The following is a 17,528-nucleotide window of genomic DNA, read 5'->3' as shown; positions in this document are numbered from 1 at the left end:
GAGGTGAAAAATGCTGGCTGTGGTCATTTTAGTTTTTTCTTTGGCGGCTTTGTTATACTTACACCATGTGTCTTCGGTGTCTGGGCATAAAATATGTAAAGGCGTATCGTTAGGTAGACTGAACATGACAGTTACAACGCCCAAACTGCTCGCCTCATGGCTTCCACGCTGTGTGTATTCCTACGGATGGCTAGTCCATAGTATATTTGGATTTGTTGGATCGCCTTCCCTGTTAGCCTACCTTTCCAGAAAGAGATTTTCCGTCAGAAAGCTTCAAGCCTTTTATTTTTCATGATAAAGTCCCTTATTCTTGTCCCCATCCTCTTCTGGGACGTGTCCTACACATTCCAACTTCTGAATGGACACATCTGGGCCATATGGTGCTTCTGCCACAACTGCTGCAATAGCCATTGGAGTCACCATCTCCAAGGTACTCCACATAGCGAACACCGTATTTAGTCTCGGATCTTTTGAACATTGCAGTCGCACCTTCAGCTTCCATTACCTCCACTGCTACCTACATAATTTGCCTTGCATATTTCTAAGTGTTGGTTGCTTGTTCTCTGAGGGCAGTTACAGTATTTTGACATTGAATAAATATCTATTACTTTACCCGTATCTGCTGAGAGTAATTGTGACAACGCCATTTAGCGAGGTGTGGCCTCGCTTTTGCCAGCTTCCGTCAACCGCAACACATAAGTCATTAGAATTTCCATTTTCAATAACTGCTTCTGTCACTGCTCTCTTCATAGAGTTTTCACACACACTTTCTACATGGCTGGACAAAAACTGTTTCATGTTGATTGAACTTGCTGGGCGGAGCGGGTAAATTCATCATGCCGCAAAGAGTTTTGGGCAGCAGTATAGCCCTTTCCTATTACACGCAAGCCGTATACTAACCTTAGGTTCAAGTCATAGTAGCATTGTGAACTTTTGCTTGGTGCCTCAATAGGCCTAGGCCTAATATCTGTTGCTTTGGGACAGTTGTCAAAAGCTTTTGTCATGCCACAGCTACAGGAGACGGAAATTTTGTACTGCGAGCCCTGCTAATGGTTTTCGACTAAATGATAGGTTGCCATGACAAACCCTACACACTGCAAACATCTTTCAAAACTGATTCTAGCTGTACAATGTTTACTATGTCATACTGTAAGGTATCAGTTGAATTATCATAGCAGGCTAGGTTAGGGCTCAATTTCTCATTGGATGTGGAAACAACTTTGGGTGTTCTAGGCCTATCCTCTTCATTACCTGAAGTTTACTACTGTTTTCTTGCTACGAACAACAGTCTTCTTCTTGTAACATAGTTTCTTAGTTCCTACTCTCTTCTTATTACCCATTTTAATCTACATTTCAATTACAATAAACTCCTTTACAAATAAAAACAACAGGGGAAACTTGCAAATCACAAAACACAGTATTTCAAAACTTCACAATAACCTCCAACATAAAAATAATAACAACAGATGACATCTGTCATATTGCTGACAGTGTGTGATATCAGCTAAAACCAGACTAAAAGCAAAACAGTACCAACATAACAAAACCAATTAATATCTATTTTATTAGATTGTTGTTTACTATAAGGAGTGGTGCTCAACGCCAAACAACAGTTGCAAGCCTTTATATATATATTTTTTATATAAGGTTAATATTATAGTAATAAGGTATATTATATACCATTTTAAAGAGAAAATTCTAAAGAATATTAATAAATAAAAAACCAAAATTCCCCAAAAAAAAATTTTTTTTCATGTCAGACTGCCCTTAAGTCAAGTTGGAGTGAGATAACTAATACACTATCAGCACACCGCAGTATAAGACCTACTGGTGCTGTGTTTACAACACACAAAACATATTGTACTTAACCAATTAAACTATAGTAGCCTACATTTAAAATAAACCAAAGTACGGAAGAAATAAGAACTGTAATCAACAGTGGAACTACAATAGTAACTTTTCTACACAAACATTAACTGATCCTAGTTCAGTGCCTTTCTGTTTCAAATAAGTTGTTGCGAACAGCTAGAACAGGAAAATCAGCTCGCTGCATAACCCTCCTTAGCTTGTTATTCCCGAACCAGAAACCCCGATTTCCCTCGGTCCTCTAGATTGTTGAACTATTTGAGGTATAACCTAAAATTTCAAACACATCAGTTATTGTGAAATTATGGATCGCGACCACCTAAAAATTCTTTTTGGGAATGAAAATATACTATTATAAGACATTGATAAAGCCATCGTTATAGGTGACGTGGCTAAAGTAAAGTGCAACCGAAACTTTATGTGTAATACAATGGCCAATAAGAAGAAAATTTGAACTTGATGTTTATCATATAAACGAAAGAAAGTAAGCCGATCTTCAATTTATTTACCATGGACATACATCCAATGTATACAATATTGACAGATGACTTACAGTTAAATAATAACTAGCTACACAGTAGGGCCTATACAGAACTGAACATTGTCAGAAAAAACATAGTTTAGCCTATAGTAAAAGAAACCACATTCAAAGTTTCTTTAGAGAATAATAAATACTAGATAATCCGTGTACAAGAAAGTCACTCAAACTAAATCGGAGTGTTAGTACCTAACAGAGGTAGATAACTGGGATAGATGAACCGGAGAAAAGTTCCAGTTGCGATGTGGTTGCCCAGCAATTGTATCCGTTCCATTGTAGTGTTGAACTCCAGGAAAGATGAATGGGTCCTTCTCTCAAACAACTCTCGGATCTTATACGCCCATGACATATAAAGTAGACATGTTCCAGAAGAAATAGATAATATATCAAATTTGTAATAGGCTTGTAAAGAAACGTGGCATCTGGAACACTTAAAGTTTCCAGGGAGTTCAAATGTAGGTCTTTTTACAAGTATGGAGATTGGTACTTCATTAAAGTCAGTGATGTGACGAGTCAAATAGTTCTACTCGGTCAACTCGAGTGACAATTCCGTTCTATTCGAGTAGAGTCAACTCGCACTTCGTATTCTACTCACTAATCACTATCCCAAACCAAAGAGAACCCGAGATTTGACGACTCGGTACGAACTCGTCCGACTCGGTACGAACTCGTCCGACTCGGTACAAACTCGTCCGACTCGTTACTCCGACTCGGTTTACTGGGTCCGACTTGGTTACTGGATTCGCACCGAACTTTTAGCGCGATCCATCTCTTGTCAGAATAAGTCATTTTGTTCATAACTCTAAGTAATGTTTTGAAAGTGATCTGTAGCCAATTTTCGTTATATCTAACTATGGCTAGGTACAACGAAAATCTGTGGTATGGGAGTATTACAAGACAACTACAGACAGTCGAGTGCAATGTAAGCTGTGTTCATCTTCCTATAAACATTTCGGAAACACATCTAACTTAGTAACACATTTAAAGAATAAACATCCGGTTCAGTATTAGGACAGTTCTGATAGACAGTCATCTCCTAGAATTTCAAGTAAGTCAAGCACGAATCTTTCAGTTGATTCCCTTGGTTGATTCCATAAGTAATGCCGCTTCTACTAGTGGAACACAAAGACAAGATACCAACATATCATGTCGGGATAATTTTGACTCAGAACCTCCACGCCAACGCAATAAACAAATGAAGCTAGTGGCACCTACCAAAATAAACAAAAAATCTGTTGATGATCCTTTGTTAGACATGATAGTTTTAGATTATCAGCCCTTACAAATAGTAGAAAACGTTGGTTTCAAAAACTATACTAAGAAACCCGGACTACACTTTTCCAAGCAGAAAACTGCTATCGACCAAATTACTCAATGAACGGTATAAGGTATGCTCAGAAGCCCTTAAACAAAAACTAGCAGAAGTTGAAAATGTTGCATTGACAACAGATATCTGGGCGTCAGATAGTAATAGAAGTTACATGTCTTTAACATGTCATTTCATCCTTGATGCCAAGTTAAATTCTAATGTGTTATCTACCTCCGAGTTACCCTTGGATCATACATCTGATAACATAACTAACGCTATAAAAAACATTTCAGAAGAGTGGCAAATACATCATAAAATCGTCACTGTTGTTACTGACAATGCCAGCAATGTTAAAAAGGCTGTCAGAGAAAGTTTACATTTGCGCAATCACTACTGTGATGCGCACACATTAAATCTTGCTGTTAATGATTGCACATCGAAGGGCAATGATGAAAATGATAATTTAAAATATGATGAATTGATCAAAATTATCAACAAATGTTGTTCAATTGATTCATTTCAACCATAGCACTAAATCGTCCTATAAATGGAAAGATATTCAAAATCAAATGGGTCTGGAAACGCTTAAATTGAAGCAAGATGTCTCTGCTCGATGGAATGCAACTTTATTTATGTTGAAACTGTTGGTCAAAGTTAAAATTCCTCTTTCAGCTGCTCTACCACTTATACAGTCACCTGTACCATCTCTAAATGCTTCTGAGTGGGATATAATTGACGACTGCATTGCTTTACTCCAGCCTATAGAGAAAATGTCATCATTTTTGTGTGGAGAAGCTTACCCTACACTAAACAGTGTTATACCATTAGTAAGAGAACTTCAAGGTTGAATAATAAAAACGAACCCCCAAACAGATGCAGGTAAACATCTAAAATCATCACTAATTGAAGTCATTGACAAAAGACAGAATGTTTATGAAAGTAACAGGACATTTAGTTTAAACTGTGTAGTGTATAATACAGACTAACTTGTGACAAATCCATCCAATTAAATTTTCCAATAATATAAAAAGACACTGTTTTTTCTGAGATACATTTTTTACGATGTGTATATTCAATTGAAATGTTGTGCAACATACTCATATAGTATAATATTGTAACACAAAAATATATTACGGTACTGCAATCTTATGTGTTTAACTATTCATATACCATTTATAGGGAAGAGAGATAATAGGATGTGTGTATATAATATTTTTTAATTTACATGCAATACCAAGTATTACACCGAAAACCTGTTTTCTTCTATCTTCCAGAAGAATTTTCTTTCTCAAGTATAATCTTTGCCTCTTCAGCCTAGTTGACTTTACTTTCTCAATCTTGTCGCGACGACGTCGATCCCACATCTTGGCAATTCTGCTGGTCTCACTTCCAGGTGACAATGAAGCTTGAACCATACTTGAGACTGTAGCAATATTCCCAAAGTTACACTTACTGCATCTGCCACAGCAGTTTCTACAAGTCTTTTGGAAGCACTTTTTGTCTTGTCCCACTTACACCAAATGTGTCTATGAAGGCTTTAGTTGCTATTTTGGGTCTGGCCTTGAGGCACCTTAGCAACAATTCTTTTTCTGACAACCTTTTATAAATGGGGACTATGTACTTCAAAACTGTATTATTTATAGGTATTTTTATGTCTTGTACATAGTTACCAGGTGTTTCATTATTCCAATATTGCCACCACTAAAACTTTTAATTCACAACAGTTATTTATGGATCTTGTAAATGCTTATGAAATTCCCTAAACTTTTAGTAGGAAAGAGTGTTTTGAATCTTGAATGATTTTCGAGATATCAATTAATTAAATGTAAATCCCATAAGAAATTAGGCGTTTGTGCGTGTGTGTGTGTGTGAGGGCATTTTAAAGATAATTCACTTAATTGTAGACCTGATATTCCGAACTACCTCTATCAATAAGAGTTTGCCTTAAATTTTGAGTGTACACTTGAACATAATCTTCTGTGTGGTATATTTTAGAATAAACATTTTTGTTGGTATTTCTAAATAAAGCTTTTTTACTTTGCACATATTCAAAAGGTACGAGTGGTGGTGTGGGCGGAACTCTCGCCTTTCCTTATAGCAATAATCAGTTGTCTGTAGATATGTGACGAAAATTATCTTTAAAAGTTATTTAGTCTACAAGTCGCATTTAAATTCTGTAAAATTACAGGTGCTCCACAATTTTAACTCTGATTGTCCTGTTTGTTAATTCGACAAATGGGTGGCAATGGCCTCAATTTGGTAGCTGCCCTCAAATGGAGGTCAAAGGAAACTTCAACCTTCAGGATGTAAGAATATGTTCATTATTTATCATTAAAATAAGAGTTACAGATGAGAATATGATCATATATGCTTATGCGAACTTACGTAAATGAGTTATAAATAGTGTTAAGCTCACAGACATAACGACATACGTTTTTTAACTCTAAAATATCGATGATAATATGACAGACAGTAGACAAGTTCTGTATTTACATAATCTTGGAGATTAGTAATGTGTCATGTGGTTACAATAATGGTAATTATATTGTCTTTTTCACATACTCATCCATTGAGTGAAATGGTCTCTTTATCAGCCAGTCCCTTCCTTAGTTGTTGTGCAGGTGTGTTCTTCAGTTCTTCTGGCAGCAGGTTGAACAATTTCGTTCCAGCATATGTTGTTTTTTTGCGAACAGACTTAAGTGATGAGGTTGTAAGACAAAGCATGTTAGGGTGGTGTATATCTTAATTTCTTGGTTTTAGACAAGTAGAGACTGTGTGCAAGATAAGTTCTTGTATATACAGTGCCACCATCTTAGAATTTTAAGTTCGGCAAAATGCTGTTCAACAGCTTTCTCTGTATCCAAGACATCTAACAGCACGCTTTTGTTGTACAAAGACTCTTTCTAAATTTGCAGAAGTTGTTCCACCCCAAGACGCTATACCATATCCTTTGTGAGACTCGAAAAAGGTGAAGTAGGCAGTTCTTGTTACCTCTGGAGTACATAGTTGATTGAACCCAGCAGAAGATAAGTTCCCAAGCAGAGTTTCCTGCACAGTTGGACTACATGTGGCTTCCAACATTTAGAGTCAATGAGACGATTATAGTCAATTGCAATGCCAAAATACTTTGTATTAGTTTTAAGGTCATTACCAGTTATTCCTACATCTACATTCTTGCCTTTGGTTTTGAAAACTACTTGGACAGTTTTTTCTTTGTTAAGGACCAAGTGATTAGGAGCACAGTATTCTTTAGTAGCATTGAAAGCTCTATCTGTGTTAATTAGCGTTTGCTCTTTATTCTTTCCTTCTGTAGTAATGACAGTATCATCTGCATACATTATTGTTTTACAGATTCCTTGCATATGAGTTGGTTGGTAGGTCATTAGTCAGGAGAAGGAATAATACTGGTTCCAACATAGATCTTTGTGGTACTCCTCATTTTACATGGAGTGGCTTTTATTGTACTTTTTCTGTTATGTTACGGTACTGGTTGTGTGCTGCATCTCTATGAGCTGTTCTCAATTACTCAAATAGGTATGGAACCCCTTTACTGATTCTCCTTCTGTACCTAGTGCTTTCAGTTTTCTATTAAGCAGTTGTGATTGAGGCAGTCAATTACTTTACTGAAGTCTACAAACAAGCTGGTTACAACACAGCCCTCTTCTAGTTTGTCTATGATGTGCTCTACAAGTTGTAGGAGAGCAGTTGCAGTTGATCTGCCTTTTAAGAATCACTGCTGTGGATGAGTCATGAGTAAACAAGGATATGTTGCTCATGGTAATGTAGAAGCTGTTCCAAGACTATCTTTTCAATAACTTTTGAGAAAGTAGGTATGAGAGAAATAGGTCGGTAATTATTTGTTTCCTTTTGTACTTTGGATATACTTCAGCGATTTTAAGTTGGACTAGGAAAACTCCTAACTGTAATGATATATTTGTTAGTGGGGCAGTCAATTCTTTTACAGGTTTTTGCAAGGTATCTCTTTAAATTATTTAGGTTTCGGAGTGTCTATTATATTAATAACATCCTTTTCAGTCATTGATCGAAACTGGAATCTGTTCACAGAATATATTGATAAACATTACATTCAAAACCCTCATTATGCATAACTGTTATTTCTGAATTACAACTGTTCTCGCTCAACTGTAGTTGGCCATTTATATTATAAGTTTTTTAAAAAGGTGTTCATAGAAAGCACTCTTTGAGAATTTGAGATATGGTTATTTTTGCTAAAACAACAATATTTGTAGACTCTAGGTGTGGAATATTATAATGTAATCTATTATATTTTATTATTTATCATCACATTTTTTAACCAACTGAATGCATAACAAAAATTATATCAGAAACCATTTTGTTGCAAAATTTATGTGTGACATTTTGAAATGAGAAAATATGTTTTTCCTTAAGAAATACAACATTTTCACAGTACAAATGGGTTTTTTAAATAATGAGCTTTTATTTTAATTACAAATATAGATAATGAAAACTAGATTTATCTTACATGAGTGTTTATTTCTTTATTTTTTCATGAATAATGGTAACATTTTTAAGTAAGTGTTTATGAACATTGTGTCAGCACACCATGTGAGGTATCAAATTATTTGATTTAAAATAAATGTAAATAGTGTTAGTTACAGGGGGTTTTTCAAGCAAATTAGTGATGCTCATCGTTCAATGTGTTGTGGGCATGTCTATTTTACACTGAAAATTGGATCTGCATTTACTCTATCCAAATCAGTATAAGACACATTTGTAAAAAATGTTACTTGTACGTTTCTTAAAGTTAGCGATTAAGGGGAGAGGGGGGATATTTAAAAAATGATCCGAGAGAGTGTTGACAGTTTTTCCTTTCAGAGGAAAAGTCTTCTCTCTAAGAAGATTTCAATTTTATTTCAAACCAATTTCATCAGTCAAATGCCATTTGGTAGAAACGAACACTCCCATCTTTTCCTTTGTAGATAAGTGTTACATGTTGTGTTGCAGTAAATTCATAGAAAAATAGCAAGAAATAGCAAAATTTAACTCTTTGAACTTTTTAATGGAGTTTATAATACTTTTGATACTAACTTAGAAAATCTAAGCCCATACATAACAATAAAACCCTTGCTTTTTTAGTATGCGATGCAGACTTTATGTGGTCTGTTGTATTATTATAAGAATAATCTAGGTTATGCAATAACAATTACAATTAATTGGTTATTGAAAACAACTAAAAGTGGAACATTTCAGTTCTTGGGCATTTGGTACCAGCAAGCCAGTGCCAACATGGAGTTTGAGGGAAGAGGACGGTGTGTAACCGCTAACTACACTAATGGAGAAAAAAGCAATACAGTGGACGTAATCAACTCTATTATCAGAGAACCGTAAGATTATTATTATTATTTGCCCTTAGTATCACTAGTTATTTGGGATTTATTAAATAGGAGAGAATAGTACTGTATGTTATAGCTATAACAATTGTAGTATCCATATAATATGAAGGCAAAAACAATAATTACAACTAATGAATGAAGTACAATTACTCGTAATTACGATCCGGCTGTAGCATAACGACCTTGAATTTTATCCCATAAGAACACTGTTAAATTTCAAACACCTTTTTGTCCTTTTTTGTTTACTTAGGATTTGAATGAGAAACCTCTCATTGCACTTAGCCCTAAAGGATGTTTGCACTTGCTTCTAGAATGACAGGATATTCAGGAGGGGTAAGGTTGGGAGTAGGGGCCGCCTCCTGTCGAAGTCCCAGGAGGATGAATAGCGGATACACTGTACCTGTCATGTCTCCTTGGAAGAAGGGGAGGCAGCTCTGTTTCAGTCCCTCCAGAAAAAGGGGGCGGGGGGCAGCAATCTCTCGTGTCAAAGCCTTTAACACGACTATAATTTGAGATATTATTCTCCCTAAGGAGTAACATATTTTTGAGTCCAAAAATATATGGTGGTAAAATTAACTCGCATTTTTCAAAATAAAATTATGTGAATCCCTCAGGACATATAATACTGTAAAAGTTTCAAATCTTTATCATTAGCAGTTTTCAATTGCACCAGATGTAAAGTAGCCCAAAACCACCACTTCAGATGTCAGTTCCTGGTGAAATGGTCCAAAACTTTTTTTCAACTTTCTCGGCATTCAAGAAGGGTACCTTGAAAGATTATGGCAGTAAAATTAAAAAAAATACTTAACTCAAAATCGATTGCATCACCTTAAGGGGGCTCCACACACTCTGAGAAGTCATCCTCTACAGTAGACTAGACCTATTGATTCTCCCTTTGACCCGAATAGCTCGACATTTGCGATTAGTCATGTACCCCTCCTGGACATCCTTAGGGTTGCCCAAATTTAAGCTACACATCGGTTAATACGTAATGTGAAAAAAATTTTAAATCCACAATTTCAGAATGGATTTCTTCTTTTACTAATGATAGAAAATGAATGGGTATCAAATTAAAAAATGGGTATGAATTTAAAAAATTATGAATTGAAAACCACATTTTTCGATATAATACTTTTATAATTTATTAGCTTTTGGTCTTCACTTATTAGTTTTAAGTTTCTTTCTTTTTTATCATATTTTTTCTATTTTATACGTATGTTTTTCTGTAAACAATAACTGATGATGCCTTAAGCGGCGAAAGCGCTTTTAAATAAATTAAAATTGTGGAAGAATAAAAATTTCTTTAATATTAAAAATATTAAAAACCATAAAAAGCTAATTATATTTTTAAAGTGAGGTATCATCCATAATTCTACGATTAAAAATAAGAGCCCAATTGTTTCAAGTTAACATTGTTGATTGTCATTTATAGTCATGCAGGTTTTGAGTGTTTTTTTTACTGAACATGAAGAAATGAAATGATTGAAATTCGTGTAGAAACGTGCAGCAGCTGGTGCAAATGGATATCTCAAGTAATGGTATTTCACCATCTTCAGCTGTTACTTGTCAGATTTAACCCTGTTATAGTTGTCTTCAAAATCTTCCTCCTCTGTTATCAATTGAATGATTTATTCATTTACCTTAAAAACAATCATGCATTATCACTTTGACTGAACACGATCACCTTACGTTTTCTATTCCTGCTTAACAGATCCAACAAAATTTTCACAATGGATGGTACCATGGTGCTTGAAGATCCAAGCAAGAATGAAGGCAAATTTGAGGTTATTCTTCCAACACACTGTAAGTTTAGTTGTTACTAACATATATAAGGTAGCAATACATTCCCATGGTGATCCATACAAAATGACAAAAATTTAACTTTGGAGAGAAAACTACAGTAAAAAATCAATTAATTACTGATGATTGTGGTTTATAATCCAGTGGCATAGTAGGGAGTGATCGAGGAAACCTTTTTGTGCTTAGTAAAAATAGTAATCCTTTACTGTTATCAAAAAATCATGATTCAGATTCAGATTCAGATTCTTTATTGGCTATTAAGTAACACAAATTACAATAAGCTTCGTCAAGTTAATACAGCTAAGTCATATTATTACAACAATGAATTGTATATTAAAAATTACAACAACATTCAAATTCTTAGATCATTAAAATCACAGTTACGGTAAATATTCTTTAGTGGTATAAAAGCATTTTCTTCTTAACCAACTACATACCACACTTTTGTATTTATTACAAGGTAATTGTCTTACTGCTATAATGGTAACTTGTTAAAAAATATGTACTGTTGAAATTTAAAACTTTTCTGAGTCTTGTCCAACCTAACATTTGGGGTCACTAAATTAAGGCATTGTCTGGTCTCATAATTATGATAAAAAATGTGGTTATTAAACATACCAACATGTTCTTTAATGCAGAAAACCTCTTAATTAGTCCTAATAAAACTAATTACATTAATTTTTCAGCAATGTTGAACTATACAAAAATGTATTTAACATTGCAATTGAAAACAAATCTTAAAAGAAAAGCGATCAACCAGATTTCTAGGAATTAATATTGATAGTTCACTAAGTTATAATCTTCATGTCATCGGTGTCGGTAAAAAAAAAAAAATTCTGGTCTGTATGTATTGAGAAAATGTCAAACATTTTTAGTAAAAAAACCTTGAGGATGATTTATTTGTCCTTAATTAACTCACATATCACTTATTAACTTGTTATCTATGATGCTATTTTGCAAAGCATGTAAAATGAAATACTTGTTTTACAAAAAAAAAGCAATCAGAATCATACTCAATTTACATTGGTTAGATTCTGTAAAGGGCCATTTTTTCTGAATTGGATATTCTAACTCTTTTTGGCCTCTTATATATAACAGTGCTTTATGTAAAACAAATCAGCAGCCAACTACCTAATCTGGGCTCAAACCCATCATTATAATTCCAGAAGCCTTGATAAGCATTCATTTCCCTGTCATAGGCTGGAGCTGTTTGCCAGAGAGAAGCCATTACAGGATTAAAATTCTTCTATCAATTCCCTAGTAATTTAGAAAATGAAAATAATTAAACAAATGTAAACCTATTTAAAAGAATACCTTGTAGATAGATCTTTATATTCAATTGAAGAACGTTTTGAAAAGTTATAACTTAATAGTTATAACTAAATGTAGCAGAAAATGTGAAAAGATTTAATTGTCTAAGAATCTAAGATTTAATTTAAATATCTAAGGGTAAAAATAGCATTTTTAAGTTTAATAATTTCTTCATACAATTTTTTTAAATATTGACACCATTTGAATTGTACCATTTACTTTTATTGAATAATGTTGATTGATTTACAACCATGTGTAATCAATGAAAGCATTTTTACAATAATTGAGTCGTGTTATGTTTTATTTCTGCTAACTACTATTAGTTTGTCATTCAAAAAATTAATTTTTTGCTCAGTTTTAAAGATAAGGGACATAACTTTCAATTTTTATCCCTTAAATACTATGAATACCAAAACCTTACAATGATGTACCACTTGACCTATGTTTACATTGAAATTCTTGACGATTAACTCACCCTTATAGTCCATGACCCTAGAAACAATTTTTATTGTATAAAGCATATAACCTTGATTTTCTTGAAATCTCCCCTAAGAAAGATAATGATAGCAGCTGCACTAGATTTGGAGGTGGTCAAAATAGGATGACATCAAAAGGGTGAAATATAAAATGATATACTTTTACAGATTATATTTTTCTTAGTTTGACGCAATTAAAAAGCAACTATCAGAAAAGTAAATAAATATTAAATTTATGTTAGCTACCTACAGAAAGACCCTTAAAATGGTAATTTCCAGTCTCTGTCTTATTGTCGGACTATAATATAACTATCATTGATATGTCTTATCATCAATTTGCGCTAGAACAAATACAATCTGAGAAAAATGTATCATTTCATTTTTTAATATTTGTTTATAGGTCAATCCCCATCCCCCAACCCCCCACTTAGGTCCCACTTTAACCTCCACCAAAAGTAGCGTGGCTGACATTTAATTTCTTAGGAAACACTCCTCCATAGACTTCAGGAAAAACAGGTTGCAATAGATTTTGGTTTTCGGATCATATTATGCTTCAAATAAACAAAATTATTTTAAGAGTTTTTATGGTCAATCTAACTAGGAAAATATATAAAAACAAATCTATTTTTTGTCAACAATAAACTTTAAACAAAACGATTATACTTGATCTTACACTGAATGTTATTTTTCAAAATATATAAAAATCCTAAGTAAATGTTTTCATCATATCATTGTGCATGTATTAATAGCAAAATGACAAGTAAAGTTATAAAATAGTAATTTTTCTTATTTAGTTTCTTCACAAAAAAATTTCAGTGTCCTTTTTTGACACTTGGTGGTACTTTTGAGACTCAGGCACACAATTTTGGACCTTCAGCACAAGATTACAGTCTTGAGCTAAGATAACCGCAGTTTTTTTGCCTTTAAAATGCTACAGTTTCATTAGTTGGTCAAAAGTAAATAAGATGATTTATATTGTACTCAGTACTATACCTGTAAACTTGAATACTAGTTTTGTTACTGTAAAAGGATTGTGACCAGCTTACCCAGTGGAAGATTATTATCTGTAGAGTCGCAAGATTTATCAACACAATTTTATTGTTTCAGTTATGTGGTGGAACACCGATATTAAAGGATCTTTCTGGGTTTTGGACACGGATTACGAGTCTTACAGTGTTGGTTACAGTTGTGCGCAGTTTTTTCTGGTTCTTCCATGACTGTGAGTATAGAATAAGTTTTTAAAATATCTGGTGCTCAAAATAGTTTATTAATTCAAAAACATTAGGTTTTACCAGTTTCCTCATTTTTGCAATCCATTCGCCAGTTGTTCCCTTTGATACGTCGACTGGCACAATCGTGTAATGCAATCAAACCAACACATTTTCCATGAAAATACTTAAACAAAATTTGATTTAAAAACAACGTATCAAACCATTAAAATTGTGGAGAAACTATGGTGCGTTGTCAGATTAAACTTGATCAGCTTTGATTGAGTTTGATGTAGGATGTTTTGAACTGAATCTTTAACAAAGTAATCCAAATATTTTGATCAAGATCGATTGGTTGTTATTAGTGAATTTCATAGAGTTTGACCAAAAATTTGTTCAAACCTTTATGAAAGGTTTTCTCAAGTCTAGTTTATGAAACACACTTATCTATATAACATGATATAGTAAATATAACAATAACCTTTGTCTCATTTTTGATTTTATTATAATCGATTAGGTGAATAAACAGTATTATATGAAACAAATGGATTTTACATTGTTAAATGCTGAATTTGTTGATGTAGTGGAGAAGATAACTAAGCAGTAAGAACTTCTAATCTTATCTTAAAGTGTTGATTACACAATGTACCTTGACTTTATCCATAATGCTATTTCAATCAACATGAGAAATATTCTGCACAATGTGCTTTCTCTCAATGTACCAAAATCTTATCCAACCACAGTAAAATTGTAATATTTTGCTTATTTTTCACTATATTTACTTAAACAGCATGTCATTGGGTTTCTAATAAAATCTTCTAACTAAAGTTATTCATAAAAGATATTTGTAAAACGCTTGTGCTTTGAGTTATTTTATGTCGAAAATTGTAAATAGTTTCATCTTGAAATGAAATCATTAAAGATTTGCTTTATATATTTTTAAATAGACATTCTAATGTTAACAACTGTTCAAAATTTGGTTAATGTATATGTAAGGGTTTTTTAGAATAGTGTGTTTGAATAAATTCAATATATACATACAAAATAATAAAAACTGTAGTTAAAAATGTATTTACTATAACCATCGGAAAAATCTTCAACGTGTTCTGAAACACCTTGTATATGTTCACTGTTTCAGGATCTTTTGCATGTACCTTTCCATCAAGAGATTGATATGTTAGATAAATGACTCTAAACGTTGTAATCTTTAAACTTAGGAACAGTCACATACTTACTTACTGCCGGGGCGTAACAAATCTCAGTCGATTCTTTGCCTCGTCTATGAGCCTCTTCCACGCCACCCTGTCTTCCGCCAGATCCACAGACCCTCCACACCGGGTCACATCTTCGACCACTTGATCGCACCATCTTATCTTTGGCCTACCCAAAGGGCGCCTTCCTGTCGGTACCGCCTGGTAGACCTCTTTTAACCTTGTGCCCTCCTGTCTCCGATGTACATGTCCTAGCCAGCTAATTCTCTTTGCCTTCACCAAAGCCACAATATCAGGATCTTGGTATACATTGCGTAATTCTCTATTTTTTCTTATTCGCCACACCCCTTCATCACATATTGGTCCAAATATTTTTCGGAGAACTTTATTCTCAAAAACAATCAACCGCCCCTCATTTTTCTTCGTTTAATGTCCATGTTTCACTTCCATACATTAGGACTGGTTGAATGATTGTTTTATAAATTCTTATTTTGGAGCATTGTGACAACAATCTTGACGTAAAGAGTCTTGTACACGCCCCAAGACACCTATTTGCATTAGCTAATTTGCTTTGTATCTCTATATCCTCCACGTTTTTGCTGTTTATTGTTACACCCAAATATTTAAAACTTTCTACACAGTCAATCGAGTAGTTGTCAATGCTTAAGTTTGTTCTCACATTTCCAGCATGTCTTCCAAAATGAATAATTTTAGTTTTATCTTCATTTAGCTCTAAGCCTACTGTTTGACATTCTTTAATAAAACTTTTTGTTAGTGTGGAGAGGTCATCCAAACTTTCTGACAAGATCACTACATCATCCGCAAATGCCATTATGTTCAGGTCCACTCCTAATTTAACCCCTCTTTGTAGTCTTTTAACTTTTTGTAATGCCTCTTCCACAGCCAGGTTGAAGAGAGTGGGAGAAATCCCATCTCCCTGTCTTACTCCAGTGTTGATAAGGAAGTTTTCCGACATTTCTCCATCTATTCTTATTTTGGCCTTTGAGTCACTTATACACATTTTTGACAGTCTTATCAGTTTTTGCGGGATTCCATGTTTTTCCATCTTCTTGAATAGAGCATTCCTATCTATGCTGTCATAAGCTTTCTTGAAGTCTATAAAAATTCCATAGAAGCCTTTGTTGAACTCATAATATTTTGAAATTGCCTGTTTAAGTAGGAAAATTTGATCTATTGTGGACCTGCCTTTCATAAATCCTGATTGCTGTTCATCAATTATTGCTTCAGTATAAGGACTTAATCTTGATAGTAATATTTTTGAAAATATCTTGTAGACGGTGTTCAAAAGAGATATTCCTCTATAATTAGAACATAATTGTTTATCCCCCTTTTTGTGCAGAGGAATTACCACTGCTTCTCTCCATACCTCCGGTATAATTTCCTCTTCCCATACTTTTGTAATAAGTTTATGTATTTCTTTTATCAGGAATTTTTCCTCCACTTTTAATAATCTCACTTGTAATTCCGTCTTCACCAGGAGCCTTATTGCATTTAAGCTTCGCTACTGCGTCTTCTACTTCTTGCGTAGAGGGTGGCATCACCTCCGGTTGTACATGTTGGTAATTTAATTCATCGTCAACGCTTCTGTTTGTACAGTGGTCACAATTCAGGAGTTCTTCAAAGTAGTCTTTCCACACTTTAACCCCTGATTCTTTGTCCATCACTAACTGTCCATTTGGAACAGTCACATAATTTTCAAAATTGTCAATATTGATAACTGAAGTTGAAAAACTCCTGAAACTGGTTAACGTATGCCCAGAAATACGTTGGTTTAGACGTTTTCATATTTAACCAATTGAAGATGTCAAGGGAAAAAGAAGCTCAGGCACATTTTTGAAACTTTTCAGGAAATAGATTTTGAAGTTTAAAGTCAAGTATCTAAGTTTTTTTAAATGCTAATATTAATACTTAACTTTTTTAATTTCACCATTTCATTATTTGTAATACTAGAATTAAATATTAATATCAATGTTTTTAATATGTTTTTGGTTAAAGTACAGTTTTTACAGTGAAAAAACCAGCCTGTTCTTTCCTGTTAAACTAGGACTGCGACTGGGATAGTTTTCACAAACCCAAGTGCAAAATAATATAGACATTTATTTTACATGTAAGACTTAGCATATTGAAGATATAATTCAATTTGGAATGCTTCATTTAACACTTTTACCGTATCATGAAATTACAATCACTTACAGTATCATCCGGTCTCACAAACCTGAGGGAAGTTTTTTTGCTGTTTTTGGGCTATTCTTGTTTTTTTTGTTCAGATTTAAACACAAAATATATTTACAATTATTCCCTGTTGATAACAAAACTAAAATTAATATTTTCTAAATTTACATAATTGCAAAAAATTCTAAAATTTATTAATTTGGGGAATTTAGGATGGAAAATAATATTATAGAATACTGGT

At 33.6% G+C, this 17,528-nt stretch overlaps 1 protein-coding gene across 1 annotated transcript in view; it reads left to right on the top strand.

The window, feature by feature from the left end:
- Positions 1-13,892, top strand: part of LOC124365337 (apolipoprotein D-like) — a 53,909-nt gene extending 40,017 nt beyond the window's left edge. Inside the window, exons 2-5 of the mRNA XM_046821312.1 lie at positions 5,902-6,019; positions 8,946-9,079; positions 10,800-10,891; positions 13,783-13,892. Coding sequence (XP_046677268.1) covers positions 5,902-6,019; positions 8,946-9,079; positions 10,800-10,891; positions 13,783-13,892 — 454 coding nt within the window. The remainder of the gene's footprint in view (positions 1-5,901; positions 6,020-8,945; positions 9,080-10,799; positions 10,892-13,782) is intronic.
- The last annotated feature ends 3,636 nt before the right edge of the window (positions 13,893-17,528 follow it).

This window comes from Homalodisca vitripennis, chromosome 6, assembly GCF_021130785.1.
Source record: "Homalodisca vitripennis isolate AUS2020 chromosome 6, UT_GWSS_2.1, whole genome shotgun sequence".
Taxonomy (NCBI): domain Eukaryota; kingdom Metazoa; phylum Arthropoda; class Insecta; order Hemiptera; family Cicadellidae; genus Homalodisca; species Homalodisca vitripennis.
This window is presented reverse-complemented; position numbering and strand designations above follow the sequence as displayed.